At 46.1% G+C, this 21,326-nt stretch overlaps 1 protein-coding gene across 1 annotated transcript in view; it reads right to left on the minus strand.

Annotated features, from left to right (window-relative positions):
- The window catches only part of CMIP (c-Maf inducing protein), a 62,535-nt gene that overhangs the window by 29,982 nt on the left and 11,227 nt on the right, over positions 1–21,326 (minus strand). The window contains exons 3-5 of the mRNA XM_010151409.1: positions 4,076–4,237; positions 3,013–3,054; positions 459–521 (exon numbers count right to left, since the gene is read on the minus strand). Coding sequence (XP_010149711.1) covers positions 459–521; positions 3,013–3,054; positions 4,076–4,237 — 267 coding nt within the window. The remainder of the gene's footprint in view (positions 1–458; positions 522–3,012; positions 3,055–4,075; positions 4,238–21,326) is intronic.

Genomic DNA, 21,326 nt, shown 5'->3' on the forward strand with positions numbered 1-21,326 from the left:
TGGTGGATCCTGGGGGGTACTGATACAGCACAAGCATGGAAGCCCAGCATCCCAGGAAAGCAGATGGGTCCTTACGATCTTCCAACTGCCATTACCCTGTGATGTAATCCTGTTAGGGCTGAGTCAAGCGTCACGTTACCAGCTCGTCTGAGCGGTGACTCCAATGATTTTTGCTTTAGCGAAACAGAACAGCAGTAGGACATGCCTTGTAGCCAGACTGGGTTGTGGAAGTCTGAAGATTTTAACCCAAAATAGTAACAGGACTGAGCAACTAAAGATTGGAATCTATTTATCATAATGGTGCTGTTAACTATCCCAATACGGTTGGATGTTGACCAAAAACGGAAATCAATTTGGGCATAAGATAAGGGAGTTACAGAAAAAAACCCAGTAACCCCCTCAAAGAACTACACTCTCATACAACTGTGAGATTTCAGAAAGCAAAGCTGTTCTGATACCTTGCAGAAGAATTCACAGAGGTCAGGGGGAGGATGGTTGTTTTCCAGCAAAGGTGCAATTGCCTTTAAAAAGAAAAAGAGAGAGAAAAATAAAAAAATAATAAGCATTTTGCAGGGAAATCTTTTTCTTGGGGTGGGGGAGGGAAGGCTCACTTTTAAAAAAGAAGGACAAAAGCATCAATAGAGAAATTAAAAATGGGCTGCATGTTTATTTTCCATGTAACCTCAAGCACATGTCTGCTATGAAAACTCTGGAAAATTTTGCTTTTAACTACATCAGTGTAATTACATAAAACACAGCGAAGGAGTACAGTTTTTATACCGGTTTAAATGAAAGGAGGAGCAGATCAATGTTTTAGGATGTAATACACCAAGGATGAATCTGGCTCACTGTTTCAGCTATAACATCTCCCTAAAAGGAAAAAGTGAAAACCACCACATACACACACATATCCTTTATAAAGGGTTTGAGCTCTTCTTGTGACGAGTAACTCAGTAAAAGTAGAGTAGCACTGTTCTCACCTTGGAGGACCCTACTCATCAAAATCAAGCATGTAACTCTGTGAAAGCTGAGATCAACCATTCCTTCTTTGTTGCTACACAAACCGATGTGCTTACGTTTGATAAATACATTAGAGATCATAACTGCCACTGAGGGTCTAATGAACTTATGTTGTTGTTACTTCCTTTGTAAATTAGAAAATGGTACTAGAACAATGTATTCTCTCTCTGTGATGCCTTCGGGCTTTTCCAGTCTTGAGCTAAAGGGATTCCCAGTACCCATTTAAAAGTAAGACTCTCAACACAGCAGCTAGGACATTTTGTATTATGCAACTGAACACCAGATATTTTATCTGGATGGCATTTGGAGTTTTACTAAGGCAGCCTGCATTGGTTTTTTGCTCTCCCCCTCCTCTCCTTAAGGATTTCAGCCCCAGCAAGTCTGCTTGCAACGACTGTGTTTCACAACAGCCACTTTCACACAGAAAACAGGTCAAGATTAATGTGAACTTTAACAATGAAACCCAAGCACATCAGCGAAGACCTGTTTTGGTTGCACACAGTTGTGAAGTTTCTGTTCGTTATCGTGTGTCATCCTCCTGCAACTGTTCACTCTTCTTCTCGTGGTGCTCCTCCAGCAGCGGGAGACTAGAATATCCTTGCTACACATCCAACATCTCAGCTAAAGATCTTCCCTGGACCCAGCTTTCGGAGGGTTTGCTGTAAGGCCTGCCAAACCACAGGGGCCGTGTACTGCAAAGCACCGGTTGTTTATACCTGGCTGGTACCTGTCAGAGGATCACTGCATCAGAGGTGTAACTGGCTGGCTGGCTGCCAGCCCCAGAAAAATGAGCTTTATTGTTTATTCCAATCTTTGCTGAATGTAGGGAATAACCCTACACATGCTATTCAAGCGGGTCACGGCTCCTTCCTACGTGGAAGCGTGACAGCATGAAAACAGCCCATGTTTTCCTTACATGTGCTGTGGTTAAAGGCAGAAACTGGCTGTCTCACGTTGCCCAGTTATGGCAACAGACGCTTCCCCTTCCATACCGGGAAGGAGTTGGTTGTAATATTGATCCGTTCCGGCATCAGATAGAGCAGAAACGCTGGTTGCAGCTGCCAATCACCGTGTACTTCTGAGATGCTACATAAATACTCAGTATTAGCAATACCTCCTAAGAACAGCACGTTAGCTGTGTAACGGCAGCGAGCTCTGAATGCCCAGAAACTGCCATCCCCTGCATGGTGCGGGCACAGCCTGCAGAAGGGCAGGACACCCTTCAGCAAGCTGAGGATGCCATCACACTGGTGAATAATTTCAGCTGAAAGGATCTGTGGAGGCCCCCTGGTCCTTCCTGCTCACAGTAAGGCCACCTTAGCTCTGTTACCAAAACATCCTTCCCCCAAAACACCCAGTTGTAACTGGAGGCCTGAATCATCCTTTGGCGCAACAGTGAAGTGAAAAGTGGTAGCAGTGTCCAAGGCCAGGCTGGATGAGGCTTGGGGCAACCTGGTCTAGTGGGAACTGTTCCTGCCCATGGCAGGGGGTGGCACTGAATGGGCTTTAAGGTCCCTTCCAACCCAAACCAGTCTGTGATTCTACCTCAAAAAAGTAAACACCACTTCAGAAACTTATCTCAGTGACCGATTCCAGCTAAAATGGCATCTTAAGCAGCAGTTAAGCACAATTCACACTTACAGGCAGCTACGTGCCACCTTGCTGTGATGCAGAAAGAGTCAGGGAGACGTGATACGATCAGGTTGTGGTGAGGTTCTAGATTAGATCACTGGGAAAGTCTCCTGGAAATTGCCAGTGACTGAAGTTAAATCACAGTGATGAGGAAACAAGTTCCACCACTCTGATAAATTGTCAAAATTTTACATTTTGTTCCACAAGGAGAGCTGCCATTTGATTCACGTACTTCTATGTCTTCTATTGGGGGAAATGCTTTCATATTTGCCCTACTTCACCGGGGTAGAGACAAGCATTAACAAAAGTGTTATCGAACAATACAGATTTGTCCTCGGATTTTGACAGAAAGATACTCACCACAATAATGCTCTCGTGGTCTTGAGTGGTTAAGTTGTTGTTCTGGAAGAGTTGAATAAAAGAAATGAATGAGCACAGAGTACTCTGAGTTGGCACATCGCACACACAGTCCTCTTCGCTACTAAGAGACACAGCAGAAACGCTCAAGACTGGAATCACTTATTTTCAGAATAAAACTATCAAATTAAAATCATTCTCTAAAAGAAGATGGTGTGCTATGTGCTATGAGGGGTGGTGCAATCTTCCACTTCTCCCTCAGCACCTTCAGATTCAAGCCACCCCAGCCATGAAAGCTGAGCATACGAACACCAGGACGCCAGGTGGAAAATTAAAGCTAGAGATACATTTCTCAAAAATGTTTTAAGACAGGCTGTATGTTTCACCTATAGTGCCACCTATGAAAGAGAGTGTGATTTTGGCTTTCTTAGCAGCATGATCCATTCAGACATTATGAAGCTGTGAGTTGCAAAATCTTTGCCTACTGCAAGAAAAAAAGCTAGCAGCTCTTTTTGCTTATAACAAATCTTTGCACATCAGTTCTGAGACATGAAAAACCTGCTTGGGATTACATTTCCTGTCTGTGAAAAGTTAACTATTTGAAATAGATGCTATAAAAGGAGGATAGATACCTCTGAGGAAGGAAATATTTTTCTTTGACAGAACTGGTAATAATAAAATAGCTGCACAATTAATTTATTGGTTTATACATATCGCTACAAGAATTATCAGTCATGCAAACAAAGTCAACGGAATAGAAGTCAAGGGAGTTTTACCACCGACTTGAAATAAGACATGAATCAGACCAGTAATAAATTTACCATAAATAATCAACAACCGCAAAAAAAGAGCCTCAAGAGAAATGTGTTGTGTTTTGTTTCTAGAAATATACCTAACACGGGTCAAATTCTCTTTCTCCCCAGCAAGTACAAATTCCACTCAAGTCAGCACAAGTCACAAGCAGACCCAAAGGCAGAAGTTTTGACAGCTCAAGTTAAAATAAAACCCACCCAGAAACTTTTTTACTGTTTGTCTCCCGTCTAAACGTGCCAGTGTCCTGCCGTACCTCCGAGAGCAGTTTAGAGACGATCTCCAGCGGTGCCTGGTGGATAGAGTCATCCTGCAGCGGAGACGTCAGCGCCATGTCCACCAGCGTCCTGATCTCCTTCAACACCACCTCCCAGCGGCTGGGGTTACTGAGCACCTTCTTGTACTTGTAAATCTTTTTCTGCAAGAAAAATGAAAGGGTCACACTGACACCACCATAAACCCCTTGAAAGCTGACTGGGTACGCGCTTCGTACATGCCACTGTGCAGTGAGCTGCTTTGTGTTTGAGTTTTGCCTCTTCTGATTGCTGAAAAGCTGTACTTAAAACATTTGAATGGGAAAGAAAACCTTGGATGTCTAAGCCAAGTTCTTCTGTGAACGCAATGAAAAGCTGTGACCCCCTTTTTTATTTCAACGTAAGATTTTAAACTCCAGAGCATCTTTCTTTCCATCATCTCCTCTTGCAAACACATTATTCCTCAGGCTAATAACAGACACCTGCTATAGCACTGTTTCCAAAGCTGTTAGACAGTCATTGAGAAAGGGAACGAGAGGCAGGCCACCAAAACAACATTCTACAGGTACTCTATTCTGCATTGCTCGCCAGTGAATTCACATTCAGAATGACTTAAAATCAATTTCCCAGTGAAAATTTCAGCAGAAGCACAGGCTTTTGTTTCTATCTTGAATGATCCTTGGAACTAGGTGATCTTTAAGGTCCCTCCCAGCCTAAACCATCCTATGACAGCCTCCGACTGTAACAGAAGCTAACTTGTAAAGTCTCCAAGTCTTCCAGGCAACAGCGTTTCCGCTCTCAGGAAAAGCATTCCTGGTGTCCCGTCCCACCTGCCCCAGCCCCCTGCATGCCCCTGCATTACTCCTGGCCGTGCCCAAGCTGCATCACTCATCGCCCCGTCCACAGAGCAGCTGCAGAAGCAGAAGCCAACTCTTACCTCCTCGGCAGACATGTTGCCAGAAGTGACTGGAACAGAGGTTGTTTTGTATTATAAATAGTATTCTTCAGAGAAAACCCACCCCCCCAAATCCCCAGAGGGGTCTTGATGAAACTCTGTTCGTTCAAGGCAATGACGACGAGCGTTAAAACGGCGCTCCCACCGGCAAGCAGAGCCCGGAGAGGCTTGGCGAAGCGGGCAGCGCTGGAGGCAGCGCTGGAGACAATGCTGGAGGCAGGAAGGGACGGGAAGGGAAGGAGCCCGCCCGCCTGACGGAGAGCAACTGCCTGGAGCCCAGCGTTTCGTTCAATTCACATGCCCTTCCGCTCCTCTCCGTGTGCCAATCGTCCTCTGGTCAAAGGGTGGCAAGGAGTCTGGATACATCCTCAGGTTTATTAAACAACACAAGCTGGGCACGTCTCTGTTTACATGAAATGCAATGTTTTGCACTAAAAATGGATCTGACATCCCTCAGCAGCATTTCCTGGGAAATCGCAAAAGCTGCCCATGTCACGCAGCTTCAGCCACACACTTTGGGCCGTGTATCGCCAGTGAGACCGAGGCAGAGGTTTGCAAAGGGTCGGTCTGCTCTGGTTTGCTCTGTTTTGGAGCTCTGCATGGCATTTCCCCCTCGGCTGGCACGGGGCAGCCCTGCGGGAACCATCCCAACAAGCTGGCTCTGCTCATCAGCTGCTTCACCCCACCGCGGCAGCAGAGCTAATGCTCAACAGAGAGCAGCCACCTCTGTACCCTACCGAAAACACGAGAGGAGAGAACAATACAGAAAAACACAGATTTTGGATGCCTTGGGTTTGTCAGCGTTGTTAGAGGGGGGAGAAGAGGGTGGCACTGGGTTGACATGTAAAGGCTGATAAAGCAACCCAATTATCTTTTTAATTAAATTCATGCAAGTACAAAAGCACGCTGGCAGTAGGTGACACTTTCAGTGCATTTCAAGCCATTGAAAAGCTAAAGGAATGGAAAAATATGCTGCAGACAGTATCAAATGTGTTTGGGATTTCGGAAATGAACAAAAAAAAGCTTTGTACTTCTGAGCTCCTTGGGGCAGAGGGTCCACCAGCGCTTTTAAGCTTCCAGCACTACTTCTGTCATCATCACAGATTTCTTGGGACTCTTCAGGAAACTTGAATCACAGAGTTTAATTTCTCTTATTCGTGTAGTTCCTTTTTTTTTTTTTAAGGGTCTTTTTGTTAGACCCACTCCAGCACTACATAAAATCTAAACTCCAAAGCCAGCCAGCCAGCTTTGTAACTTGAAGCAACTCCTTTCTGACCAAGGGCATCAAACACAGCCAGCTCAACAAATACATCTTCCGTGCTGAAATTTATTCCTTGGTCCTGTCCTACGAAGAAATCAAGTTCAAAGCAGAATTCAAAGCTGGATAAAAAGTGGGGCTGAGGGGAGCGTGAGAGCTAGACCATGGGGTTATTGCAGCCCTGCCTGCTCGGGGCTGTCCCTTCCTCAGGTGAGTTACAACGTGATTTCAGAGCAGCTCCTCCAGCCTGAGGGACAGCTGCTGAAGGAAACCCTCTTGCCCAAGGGGACACTGCTCAGACAAGCCCACCCCACATATCTTTTCTTCTGCTGTCAAATCCACTCTTGCTCGGGGGGAGGGAGGAGTAAGGGAGGTTTCCTTTCCCTGTTAGAGATGTCCATTAGATGTTAAATTCTGGCGATGTTGATGGACGTAAGAGAAAAGGCAGCAGGAGCCCACTGCCTGCGATGCAAGGGAGACCTAGAAAAGCTGCTGCTCAGGCAGGGCAGGCAGTGACTCGAAGAGAGCATCAGAGGACAGCCACCTCTGCAGCCACGCTGAGCCCGCCGCAAGCCGCAAATCCAAACCCAGCAGCCCCTGCTCCGCGTTTTCGGCATGAAGGGGTGTGCTGCACTGATGGACTGAGCTGCAATCTGCAAGCGACATTGCAGAAGTCCTGAATGATGGTGGGAAAGCTGTAGAAAATCAGTAAGTAAATGGAGGAGCCATCCCCAAGAGGGTTGAACTCTGCTATCCTGAACCTTTGCCCATGGTTACGCTGCTGTTTTTCTCAGCAGAATGCTTTTCACTCTTGAGCGCCTTGCTGAAAGCCTCAATTAAAGCTTGAAACCTATCAGTTGGTTACAGGAGCAATTTGCCGTGTATCAGCAAGCACTTAGCCAACACAAGCCATCTGCTCTATTCTACCTGTGCTGACTCCGGAGCGAGGAGAAACAATCACTCACGAGCTGAAACGCAAAGCTGCCTGGTAAAGACCTGTATCAAACAACAGGCGTGTCGACACGTGCGAGGAGATCGTTCCCCCTGGATGTAGGTGTGAAAGATGCCTCCAGATGCTGAAAATCCCCACGCAGCGTTCGTCATTAATAGCACATACAAGAAAAACACTGGGGTGGGAATCCAGTTTTACTGGGATTTCGCTAAAAGCAGCAGCTCCTGCAACAATTCACGTGAGTGAAAATAACACATGCCAGCTTGGAATTTGACCCTCCTAGTGACTGACCAGCCAGAACCACACGGCTAGTCTAATTCCAAAATCTTGCTATGCTGACTTTAAAAGCAAAACCACCGAATTTCATAAGTACCCAGAAGCAGCAGCATGGGGAATAAGTGACACTGACAGGGCATCCTTCATTCTCCAATCACTCTCATTAATTAAGTCTCACAGAAACCCAAAGACCTAAATCTCAGTCCTCTTGTAGAGGAGGAGGAATTGAATTCCACATGTGAAAAAATTACTTTTCCGGTGTTATTCAGTAAGCAAACGTGACAAAAATCTGTAAGCAGTGGTTTTTGCCATCAGAGCTCAAAGGCTGCTGAACACTGCTGTGAACAGAAAGTTCAGGAGAGCCTAGGAAACTTTCAGCTTGCTTAGGTAACATTTTCATGTTTTCTAGCCCATAATGGCCTCATCCTGTAGCCCTTGCTCATACACGGCTTCCTTGGGCAAGGATGGTAATACTGATGTAGCTGACATCTAGGAAAAACGGACTCTAATGCACAAAATTGGGAGGCATGGAACAACTGCCTTTTTTCAGTCCTGGCAAGACCCTTAAACATCTTAAAGCAGCTGGCACACCCGAGCCAAAAAGGGCAAGATGAAGTTAGCCTTCTTGATGACCAAATTTCATCCCTGCTTTGCTACCAGCGGCCAGGAAACATTCTGTACTCTTGGGAACCTATCCTCCCATCAGCAAATACTATCCTCATTACATTAAAAAAAATTAATTGCCAATCCTAAAATCGTCTGTTAAATTCTAGCTCTCGGCTCTTCAGCCCTTCTCCGTGCAACAGCACCCAACTCACCGCTTCTTTACTGGAGAAGCCGGAGCTATGCAGGAACGTACGCCGACGTCGAGGGCTACGCGTGCCAGCAATTGTTTATTTCTCGCTGAGCAACGAGGGCAGTTCCAGCAAAAGGCAAAGGTCGCCCTCCCGCACAGAGGTCCTCCCCGGCTCATCGCGGGGACGGCTGAGCCAAGCTAGCATTGTAGTTTACCGCTGAGGGCGCTTATGGAAAATGGAGGTAGACGCAAACATATAGACCAAAAAACCCCAGAGAGAGCAGACACCGGAACAGTTATCTCCGCTGTAGTAAAACATTTTGTGAAAAGGCTCTATAACAAGAAACAGGAAGAGTTGTTTGTGATGTTCAACACACATGCTTGGCTTGTCCTGCAAAGCCCAGGAGCTGTACCATGGATTCTTCAGCACCACCTGCTGGCATTTTGTCTATTATCCCGTGAACTTCATGAAAACAAAGACCTCAACAGAACTCAGCTAAAACCATATTGTGCTTTTAACATTAGCAGGCATCACCTACACCACGGTATTCTGAAAAGTATGTAAGAATAACTTGTTGCTAACACACGTTTCCCCATTAGCCAGAGATGGGCTTAAATCACCAGGTGGATCCACCGAAAACCTTCTGACCTAAGTTCCTACCTCCAACATTTACCAATACGAACAAAAAAGCAACTTACCCGAAAAGATTAAGTCTGTAACATGTCCCATTCCAGGCAAAGGGCTGGGACAAGATTATAAAACTTTTCTGGATCGGGACCTTCAGGTTGCTCATGCTGCAGTAATCAAACTCCTCACGCCCTTCTGAAGGTTTTGCACAGAAAGACAAACATGCTGCTCTCTAAAACAGCTGCAAAACAGCAGCAGCAAACTTTTGCACTCTACCATGTTTTCAGGTCAAGGTATTTCCAGTATTTTTCATTCTACCCCATGCTAAATGCTGACATGCATCAACCTCTCTGCTTTGGTTGGTTCTCTGAATGCAATTGCCTTGGTCGAGGCTCACTTGCCCACAAGCTCCTTGCCACAGGCCAAAGAACTGGAGGGAAACACTATAAGCCAGACATTTCCTGATTCTCACTCAGTTAAGGTCTAAGTAACCATTTCTCGCAAATACACATAAAAACGATCCTCACAAAATCACCATTGTTTGCTGCGCTGAGATTGGCAGCCATGAACCTGTGCCCTGAATAAATGTGACAGTCTGCCCTGAGCAGCTCACAGCCGTGATGATTAAAGGCAAGAAGGAGACACAGGGCAAGAAAACTGAGGCGATTTCCTTGAGCACATATGGCCAGTCAAAACCAGAGCAGAATCGAGGTCTTCTGATTCTCAGGCCTCCAGGCTAATTGCTAGACCACAGCAGCCCTAAGTAAAAGCACCAGCGACCTGCACTGGGCCCATGGCATGTTGAATGCCGATACCCTGCTGCCGTGCTGCCTCATCACATATTCCTCCACGCCCCTTTCTTCAACCTACATTCATTCACCTATTTTTATCCCTACCAGTGTCTACCACCTCGCTCCAGACCTCAGCTAATTCAGGTAAGAACCCCCAAACACTCAGGTCGGCGCCGATCCAAAGCTGGCAGAGTGCGATGGGTTCAGCGAGCGGTGACGTGGGTTCAGCTGTTACTAATGGAACAACCACACAGACACTTCCCACGGGCGCAGCGTTCGTCCTTTGCTCAGACACCTCTGGGACAGTACCGCTGCGAAGCAAAAGAATGCTGAAGTAAACAGAATTTTAAAAGGACAAAACACCGGTGAAACACATTTCTGCTTGGAGCAAAAGGAGTGCAAAGTGGAAGCAGGACAGGGGGTCTCACAGGGCAGCCTCCTCGCTCGCCTCCCAGCACGACACTGGGCAGCTGCGACATTAATGCACCGAAGAACTTGCTCCCAAAGCGCATTATGTATCTATATCTGTATATACGTATGTCCATCTATATATATCTTCTCCTCCTTTGCCACAGCTGTCACCTGACTGACCATCCCTCTGGGCTTCTGCTCTCCGATGTGCTTAAGGCTACTGCAGAGGTACCCTTTAGCACCAAGGGGGATGAGAGCATGGGAAGGAAAGGATATTCTATCCAAGGGAAAAAAGAAAACTAAAAACACTAGGCAAGCAGACCTTACATTTACGGGCTTCAAACCTGCACGCGAACACAGAGTGTGTGCCTCCAGAAACCGCAAGCAACTCCAGAGTTGTGGCTTCCTTCTAGCCCCTAAGAGGGGAGGGAAGGTCATCTTTGGCAGACCTGCCCGCTGCCTAGCAGAGAAGCTGGGCTTTGGTTTTGCTGGTGTCCTGCCTTTCTCTGAAATCCCCACTACAGCCCTCTGGTCACTAAGGCGCAGGAACACAGCTGGCCGATCCAAACCCAGCTCTCCCTTAGCCGTGCATTCGGGATCCCGCTTCCCCAGCTAGGAAACGCAGAAGGCCAAGTGTGGCTCCAGCTGCACTTTGCATGGGCTAATGCGGTTACTATCGTAATCAGACCTGTCCACAGGGGAGACGGGTTTTGGCACGACCGGCTTTGATGCATTCCCCGAAACCCTCCATCCCTGCTTCCATTTCCTTTTGGCAAACGCTCCCATTCTTCAGGCCCCAGTTCCAGCACCAGCTTTACACTTCAGGTTGGCAAAACATCAGCTTTCATCCTGCACACAGCAACTGCTGTTTCGTATTTTTCGTATCGGAGCCAAGCCGGGGTTTGTTTTTAACGTTGCTTTGGCTATGCGGAATTTCACTATGACTGCAGATACGTTCCTAGCAGAAGCACAAGCCTCTCCCCACTTGCAAAAAAGAGTTGGTAGAGACACAGCTGCGATCTTGGGTTGTAAATCCCATGTAACATCTCCCCAAAAGAGGAAATATTTTACAATATGGTGTCCATGAGAGTTGGGGTGGTTTTGTTGGGGATTTTTTAAGCAAAAGTCACACAACACCGTTTCCTCCTGACCTTGTGGGAGGGGGAAAAACTCCAACAGCTTCAACACAGTTGAACACCACAGTCGTCCCACATGGCCAGGAAAGATCTGCCCTAAGTGCAGGCTGGGGGGTTTACAAACGCTCCTGAGTTGCTCTAAACTCCTATGAAGAAGGAGTGAGAAAAACATGGAGGTTGCCGGATTCATGCAATTAGGGCAGGAGCCAGGCACCCTGTTTGATCTACAGCACTGTAACAGCCTCTGACTCAGAGGGAAGGGTTCAAACATGCTGGGGCACAGCTACCTCCTCCTCTCGCAGGACCTCGCTGCTGCCTGCTGCAGCATTTTTGGCCCTTTTCTCCAGAGCAGCAAACGCTCAACACGCAGATTGTCTGGCCGTCGGGATCTCGACGTTCTGGCACAACCCCCAGTTTCCAGAGGGGTGCGAGGCTGACATACTCCTGTATTTGAGGTTACGCAGTAGGAGCTGGAGTCAGCAAAATCAGGGTCCATTTAAAAATAAAATAAAAAGGCAGATGAAAAGCAGGAATATGTGTACTGCATACACTCCACATTTTCCAAAACCTTCAGTGGACTAGCTGCATTGCAGTGCGTGGCGGGGGGGGAGCAGTATTAAATAAATAAACTATGCAGGCACTGTATGACGGTGGAGTTTAGCATGCATCCAACATAAAGAGGAAGACAGGCAGCAGTGTGACATTAACTGCCACCAAGGTGCGGTCCTTGCTGCGTGCTTCTCTGTGCAGAGACCTACTGTCACCGACCGCAGTACAGAACATCTCTGGCACCAAGCTGAACCGATCCAGGTTCCCAATACCTTTACATTTATATTCCACACATGATGGCTTTGTCTGTGGAGCCTAGTCCTTGACATCCACCGGCTCCCAGCCTGTGGTGGGAATAAATGACTTTGCCACTGCAGAGAAGAGATAGTGTGTAGGAAAAAAAAGAACACGCACAATCTTATCGTCATTGCACTTTGACCAGGTTTGCCAAAGAAAAAGCTGCACACAAGGCCACCACGGAGAATAGCCAGGCAGCATACCTGCTGTGCAGAAATCCCCCCACTACACCCTTCAGCTCCCACTCAGGTACAAGAGAGCTGGTCATCACCAGGAAAACAGGACACTGCTTCATCTGCAAGGCTGCAAAACGTATGGCAGTGATTTCAGACACATACGGACTCTGCTCAGATGAACCTGCCACCTGAGAATCCACCTCACATTGGGATTAAGCAGCTAATAACGCTACACACTGTAGTAACTGCTAAGAAAATATAGTCTCTGAAAGATAATCCATCCCCTTTCTATTTTCCGGCAAATGCCAGTAAGCTTAGGTAGCACTGAGGAGCGCACAAAGCAATTAATTCTTCCCTGATATGCAAACCAGATTAAAAAGCCACGTCATCCCTTTTTGTTATTACTCTCCACTGCTAGCAGTGGGCACCCTCGGCTTTTCCTGCCCTCCTCCCCTCTCACCAGGCAGCAAAACCTTCCAAATGGACATTTACCCACCTGTTTCACTTTCTCCTCCTTGGAAAATGTATTATTTTGCTGAGTTTCTAGTACTTCAACACCATAAATGGCTTTGAAATTGGCTTCTCTCTCTTGTGCACCTGCATCATCAATGTCGTCAGCAAGAGAGATGTGCACAGCTCGAGGAACATGTTTGTGTCAGAAAGCTGCTGCAGAGCCTTAGGGAGAGCACAGATACTGGATACTGATGCGACGCTTGCAAGCATCTTAAAAGGGACTTTGGAAAAGCTGGGTATTTCTGTCTTCAGATCACTGGGCTTTGGAGCTCTGAATTTTCCAGTTTCTCACAGGGAGATACCAGATTTTGGAGCAGCATTTGCATCTGAAACAGTCCCATCGTTTCATTCTATGGTTTTATACTGCATCTCATTGCACCACATCAGAACAAAACCCCAAACCTCCCGCAACTCCTCAGCCTACCGAAAATGCCACCGAGCCTCTGCGATTTGCTTGTTTTCTTGCTCCTCTGTACAAATGCTGTGTGATGTGTAAGACTGAATCAAGCCTCGCAGCGTTCAGCCTGCTGCTCCCAAGGCTAGTGTCCTCGCGGAGGATCAGCCATTGCTGGGGTGCTACCCAAACCACCGCCCACCCCATGTTCAGAGATGGCCTGATGCAAAGAAGTCACTGACAACAACCCTGTTTTCCTGGATGGATCTTGCCTCTTGTCACACAGCCTAATCCAGTATTCCAGTCCTAAACACTACAGTAAAGAGCACCGGAGACCAGGCTATGGCGAACAGCTGTGATGCAGTGGCTTCTGAATGAAGACTGGGGAATGAAAGACATACTTTGTTTTCTGATACCTTTTTTCTAATTTTTAAACAATCCCTATTCTGGGAGAAAAAAAAAAAAGAAGAGATGTGACAGATGAGCTGAATGTGACTTACAGCAAGAGCCAGGGCAGATGACACAGGCTGTGACACTTGCAGCATATTGTTTCAGGGGGTTTTGTGGATATTCGCAGCAGTTTTATAATCCTCTAATACATTATTACATTTAAATTGAAAGTGGGGAGATTTAGATTAGATTATCAGGAAGAAGTTTTTCACAAAGAGGGTGGTGAGGCACTGGGACAGGTTGCCCAGAGAAGCTGTGGATGCCCCATCCCTGGAAGTGTCCAAGGCCAGGCTGGATGAGGCTTGGAGCAACCTGGTCTAGTGGAAGGTGTCCCTGCCCATGGCAGGGGGTGGGGCTGGATGGGCTTTAAGGTCCCTTCCAACCCATTCTGTGATTATGTATACTACGATGTACTCAAGACACTAATTGTATTGGCTGAAATAAACATCAGGACAAAACGGTTCAGGAGAGGAAATAGCAATTTAAAACAACACCTAGATCCCCTTTGCTCCTTCAGGCTCAGGTAGGTCTTCTGACAGGGAGAGTCCACATCCCTAATGTAGAATTGGGCCCCAAGACAGCAGCTTAACAAGGCACTTAGCATGTGTCTGCTCCCAGAGTTAGGTTTTCACAACCAGCGCACCGTGTGAGGAGGATAATTACACTCCTGGGAAAAACTACTAGTCTTGTCCCATCTTCATAAGAGATCTCCTAAAACCAATTTTTCTGCAGCTAGGAACCTGAACGAGAGGCTAATTCTGGTGCAGCTCCGTATAATGACAACTATAGAGGAGAAGTTGTAATTTGGTGAAACTAGTGGTCACCATGACCTCGAAGTCCTGAATTGTAAAGAGTTAGTCATAAGGTCAGCCTGGAATAATGAGGAGGAGCAATTCGCCAGGACAAAAACCGAGGATCCCTCTTGGCCAGCAGTTCAGCATTCCTGAGAAGCAACATACTCCAGCAATTGTATTTACTCCTCTTCAGAGCCGAGCCCTAAGTACACAATAACAGGCTGACCTGTTTATTCAGCTGTTTTTGACACCCCTCTATCTTCTGACCTAATATTAGTTTGAATAGGACAGAATCCAAGTCTAGAGGGGAAAGTTCAGAGTATCTAAAGCAAGATAGAAAATAACTATCTAGTTTCTCCTCAGATTTCACCACTAGGCCATTAATTGGCTTGAGTTCTGTCTCCTTAAAAAAGCCTGTTTTGGCAATGCAGGAGTCAGCTATGGGTATGCAAACCTTGCATGCGTATGGTGACACGAGGGCCGAGCAGCTCCGAGCAGCAACCCAGATCCAGGCTGGCATCTCAGCACGTTGCCGAGAGCCTCTTGGTTGGACAAAGTGCTGTGCTGACATGGATGTGCAGCTCCCAGGTTTAAACTGATTCACACTAAGCCAGTGCAGAGCACAGATGGTGATCAGCCACCACCACTGCAGATGCACCTTATGGGAGGAACCTGCTCCAACGTCCCCCAGAAAGAGTGAGGAATTTTCCAAACAAAAAGGCAGTGAAAGCAATTTTGCTCAAAATGCTTAAAAAACCCAATCACTCTACCTGTTCCAGTTCTTAAAACATCACCAGTGACTGATTAAAAAAAATAAGAAAAGAAACTTTCTGTGTAGGTCAAGTTCTGTCAACATCTTGTCTGGTTTTCATCTACTCATTTCTGCTTCCCAAAGTGATGCCTTTCTGCTACCGACAGCAGTTTCCTCTAGCAAACGCAGATCTCGGAATGGAGAGGCCAACATTTTTCAGGTGACTTCTGATGGCAGATGGCCAAAGACTGTCAAACGCGAGTGGGAGAATGAGGGAACCAATGGACTTTGTATGCTCATGAAGATGCCTTAGGCAAAAAGAAAAAAAAAAAGACACCACTCTCACCCACCCCAAAAAAAGGAACAGGTACTAAGAGAATGTTTAACTACAACAAATAAACATTATGGAAATAAAAGGCTGTAAGTATGACAAGATTTCTGTGACGTAGCTCCTGAATTTGCAATGATGCTGTTCAGACTACAGACCTGCCTGAAGAGAAAGGGGATGTCACTGGAGAGCTCCACGCAGGCAGACACTGCTGCATTTCACATTTCCTTTTAAATACAGAAGAACATCATACCTTGGCAATAAACATCAACCTAACCGTGAGTGGGTGCATCAGGAACAGAAAAATGCCAAGATACAATTTTAGTCCCACTACGTTCACTAGAAAGCTCTAACTGGTACCAGCTTCTCTTCTTGGCAACCCGGATCCATCAGCACACCACTGGACCCTGCATCTGTTCCCTGCAAAGTGTAAAGTCCACTAAAAATCCATCAGGAAGCTCAAAGTCAAGCAGGGAAGAGGCTCTGGTTATCTTAAAAACCTGTTCATGGTCTCCCACAACTGGCACCCGTGCATTCTACGGGAAGAGTAAAACCACCAGCCAAAAACTTGTGGCTTGCCTTTTAACTGTCAAGGCAAGATGTGCTCCGCCAAAACTCACATGTTGACAAAGCCCACGATGCTTTCAAAGCCCTGAGGCTCTGAGAGGCAAAACTGAATTCCACAGCTTGGGTTCCCACCAATAGATTATTGACTCGTATACAGATACAAAAGGAAAACCAAAAAGAGGAAAAAAAAAGCCATTGTTGTCCTAACTATATGGTCATAATTTATTGTTTCACCTCAAAATAAGAGAAAATGGGAATTTCTGTGTTCTGTGAAAATACCTCAGGTTTTCAGCTATAGAAAGCAACAGCCAAGCCAACTACAGTTGTGTGTGCTCTGCAGCACCAAAGAGAGGTTCTGAAGTCCGGGAACTACCACTCCGAAGAACCTCTGAGCTCTTTGAACAGCATAGGGCCACTGGATTGTCACAGGGTATCAAAGCTTGCTCTCTCAGATCATAAATCAGGTGATTAAATACAAATGACAGACATGGGCCTTTTTAACCATAACCAATGTGATTTTTTCCTGATCTGATAGTTTTAAGGCATGATTTACTGAGATTTAAGGCTATAAATTTCTTTAATGCCATCATTTAAATTCCATATAAACCTCACTCCTGTATCAGCACTATTTTTAATCATCACCATGGTGACAAAACCGTAAAGGTGCTTTACACAAGGAAGGCTTTACCACACTTTCAAGAACAGTCTCCTCAACTTAATTTTTTGCAGTCTTAAAGCACAATAAAAGAACTTCCTCTGAACTTTAACTGTTAGATACAGAAAATGATACTCACCCACAGCTACTACATATAAAATATTTGGTACTAACGGACTAGGAATTCATAACCTGGACACAGTAAAGACCAGAGAGTGTATGGTCATTCAGGTCAAGTATGACTTTATAGGACAGTCAATCCCTTTGCAATTAATAGGGCAGCTTGTGCATGGAAGTATCCATTTCCTGAAGCCACAGACACAACAATCCCTATGAGAACCAGGGAAGCATTAATCCAAAATTAAAGTTTTTGAATGAAGGCCAACATTGCTTGTTTTAGCATTCAGTGCAAAATGTTTGCAAATCCCAACTGACAACATTGTTCCAGTTTCCCAGTTTATGGGAATCAAAACATGGAGTCTGTGTTTTTGAACGTTACAACAAAGGTAATACAAGCGTTGACTCCGAGTCAGGGGTGCGTGGGCATGCTAGGCTGCACGAGCAGACAGCAGGATGGGGGGTGACTGCTTCCCTCTGCTCAATACTTGAGGCCACATAAATACGGTGCCTGGTTTGGGGCTTCAGTGCTCAGCTGTACAGGCTCCCAGCAGCCTCACACCTCATTCCAAGTATTTCCTGCATGGAGTAAGAAAGAGGGCAGCATGGGTGGGGAGATGTTCAAAGGTCCCTTCCCACCTAAACAATACTACAATTGACACACTGGCACTGCCCATGCTAACGGATGGGCAAACCCCCTGACCAAGCAGCACTACTCACTGGGGGACGGTCGAGGACTGGTTAATAGCATCAGTAGGAAAGGCAAGGTATAGGCAAGCTCTTCTACAAGATCCAGGTCAGAGGCGCCCAGCTTGAGTCATGCTTCATGTTTTACTGCAGACCCAGGTCTGTTATTTCCATACTGTGTCAATTCAGGACATCCCCCCAAAGGCCACCAACTGACATGTTTCACTGCTGCATCATTCAGCTAACTAGAAAACACAAGCAACCCACATCCCACAATGAGGACAGCGTTCAGAGTTTATTATCAAGCACGGTAAAAAGCGCAACATGCCCTGTGTAACCTTTAGGTGTATTCCCCCAAACAACATAAATCTATACCTGTGCTCCCTATCACAAGAGAAAACCTCACTGATGCCTTTTTTAATTCAAGTGCACCATAAATTAGTCAAGCAGGTCTTCCAGTGACTAATACCTTAAGCAGGCGGTGCAGTTGGGCTCAGGGTTTTCTACAGAGGATGGTACCTCTACGTGCTTGGCACGCTACAAATGCCCAGAAAGTCCTCAGCCCAAAGATGGCAAGATACAAACAAGCAACAAAGTAGATGGATGTTGTCTGGGAAAATGCCAAGGGTACATACCTGCTTATTTGTGTGTGGCCCAAAATTACTAGTCACAGTACCCCTCAAAGCCAAAGTTAGCTGTATTCAGTCCCTACAGAAGCGGTTGGGTACCGCTGTATCCAGCCTAGATCCACAAAGGGCAATGAACTGCGTGTGTCACTCTTTTGTATATTCACAGAAAGTGTTGTTATCTTTATTGATACACTGTTATGACTTATCAGCTTCCAAATACCAAAGATTACAGATCATGGTTTCAATCCAACCTCCGTGGTTGAAAGGAACATTCCTTACACAATGGATTAATGACTTGTTTATGTTTGAGGCTCTGGACAGTTGTTATCATGTTCCATTTATTCTCTGGAGAAAGATAGTTTGCCTTAGCTATAACCTGAAGGAAATCAAGATTTCTAAAAATAGGCTGAGGTGGCCAATAATCCGTTAGGAGTTGTGATACATACTGCTATCCAGGTTAAACGAGGATTTATGAGTAACCCTTAGTGGGAGGGTTTGAAATGGAAAACCCAAAGGGAAGATGAGGAACATGAGGAACAGTCTGTCCCTACATCCATGCTGTCTTCAATGAGCACAGTATTCAAGGAGAAAGTCGCATTTAAAAAGCTGTGTAAGCATCCCGACAGCTAGTTAGTTGGATGACACATAAAACCTCTGGAGCTGGATCTAAAACATGGATAATTATGTGTTTGGTTTTCTGCTTATCTGTAGCATCTCTTTTATTACTCTCTGGGCTGCAGGAAGAAATTATTCTTCATTTTTATTTCAATGTTTGTCTCTAGAACAAAAATTATTTCCAGGGTGCTGGCTGGCAAATTGAACTCCCACAGCATGTTAATCCTTCACACTGCACCACATAAAAGCTCCCTCACAGACCTTAGCACCTTCCCACAAGACCAAAGGATAACCAGTATGTGCCTGAACCTAAAGGGCTTCCCCAGCTTTACCACCTCAGCTATTCACGGGACCTAGGCATTCTCCAGGTAGCTCAGGTAACATGCAGGACCTGGCTCCCAAGGCTTAAAACCCAGGAAAAGGACACTGCCACAGTATGAAACTGCTCCCTCAATTGCAATTTAAGTATTCTTGGCTTAAGATCAAAGCGGGGCAATCCCCGCTGCTGGGAACACTCAGAATACCAGTTTGCCATCTGTAAAATGGGTTCCTCCAGCCTTGTTTGGGCAGGGTGAGGGAAGTGCAGGTCTCCAGCTCCAACTACACCTAGTAGCTAGTACAGCGGGGTGCTGCCTTCAGCTGTACCCCTAACTGCTTCCATCACACAAGCACCAACAACAGCAAGCTCATCTCCGTCGAAGGTTTCCCCCAAATGAGTGCTTCAGCGATCTGCACCCGTTTGCATCTGTGTTCTACATGCCCGCAGAAATGTTTTGACTTATTATTGGTAAGACCACTGGACAAATATATCATTCATCAGCACAACCACCCATTTATACTACAGCTGCGGCGATCTCGCTGCCAGCTGGTGCTTTGTGTAAACGGCCCATTCCAGAAGAATAGGCTTCCTGGTTTTTTGTGGGTTCCCTCACTACCTGCTTAATCATCAAACCATACAAATTACGGACTGAGATGAACCTTGGCACCTGGCTCTTAAAGTCATAGGCTACAGTGCTATTAAAAACCTCTGCTGGGGTAGACCACGTAACTGCGCTCCTCCCCTCGCCTTCTCTTAGCTCTGCTGTGATTTCACTGAAACCTGCCAAATACCATCCAAAGTAAAGAGCAGAACGTTACAAGGGGCTCTTCCTCTGAACTATTAGCCAACAAAACCCACCAAAACTACCTCCATTTTAGCAAAGAGGAGTTTGTTAGTGTAACGTACCTGGGCAGTGACTAAACCCTGTCACTGTTCTTATGGGAAAAAGCTGGTTACTATTCCTGGTAAAGGGAAGGTCTTTCGAATCAAGATAATGTTTCACTTGTTTTTCAGAAATGAACTTAATGGGGTAGGGAGGCAAGCAAGGAAGCAAAAATAAATTCTACTTTGCAACAAGTTACATTACTCAGAGTTTCCCAAAATGAGAGGCTTGGTCAGAAGCACTGGAAAGTTTAAGAAACACTCCTTTAGAAACAACTCCCACAGAGCAAAGCTCCCTCTCCATGACCAAAAGGCATGTGAGCAAGACAGGTCATTCTGTCTAGGCTTTTTATATATATATATATAAAAAATTTAACTGATGGGGTGTGTGGTGAGGAACCAGGTCACATCTTTACCACTCCTTCCTTTTTTTTTTTTTTCCTGGAGTTGCACTTCCAACCCCCATTTTCCCCTCACCGCAGGAGCGCAGTGGGCACATGCCACCAGCACATCAGTACCACAGCCATCCTGGATGGAGGCGAGGTGGAAGAAGTGCCATCATCACTTCTGCCCATGCTTCCCTCTGTCCATCCTTGCCTGCCAAAGCAGGAGGGAATGTAACAGCCGCACGGAGATACTGCCTCTGCTGGCTTTAAGCTCTTTGTTATCCTCAGGAGTTGCAAAGAAAGCAAGGCTGGCTACACACTGTGCTAATGATACTCTCAAGAGGCCAGAATAAAGTGCCACACCACAGCCCAGCCTTCTGCTATCAGCACCACTGTCCCACGTTCATTTCGGCAAGCAGGATAACAGGCTGGAGAATACGCCAATGGTCTGGAAAAGGAGACCTCAACACTTGACTCCTACTGATAAGTGCCTGGATCCGCTCAGAATGTGATTCTGACAGATGCTGATGGCTATACAAAGCACACCAATACCATTGTTTTGCCACACAACTATTTTGCAACTATCAAACACACCTACAGCAAAACCAGTTTGGTGGGAAGGACTTCCTTATGTTTTCACATGTGGCTGCTGTCAGCAGGCTGAAATCTGATAAGCAACACAGCCAACCTGGCTGACTTCACTGAAAGCCTGCTGAAGACAAGTCCTGAGCTGAAAAGCTCCTGCTTGTGTTTCCCACTGCAAGAGAGGACAACCACATTGAGCATCTGGCCAAAACTTGTTTCCAGCTGCATCAAAGATCCATACAGATTCCATCCAAAGGTCAACAGCTACAGTTTTCAATGAGGAATGCGCTGCTTCGAGAGACAATGTTGTCACTGTCATCCACTTCCCCTACTTAGGGCAATTAGTCCATTGTTCC

The sequence above is a fragment of the Eurypyga helias genome, unplaced genomic scaffold (genome assembly GCF_000690775.1).
Source record: "Eurypyga helias isolate BGI_N326 unplaced genomic scaffold, ASM69077v1 scaffold13315, whole genome shotgun sequence".
Lineage (NCBI taxonomy): Eukaryota > Metazoa > Chordata > Aves > Eurypygiformes > Eurypygidae > Eurypyga > Eurypyga helias.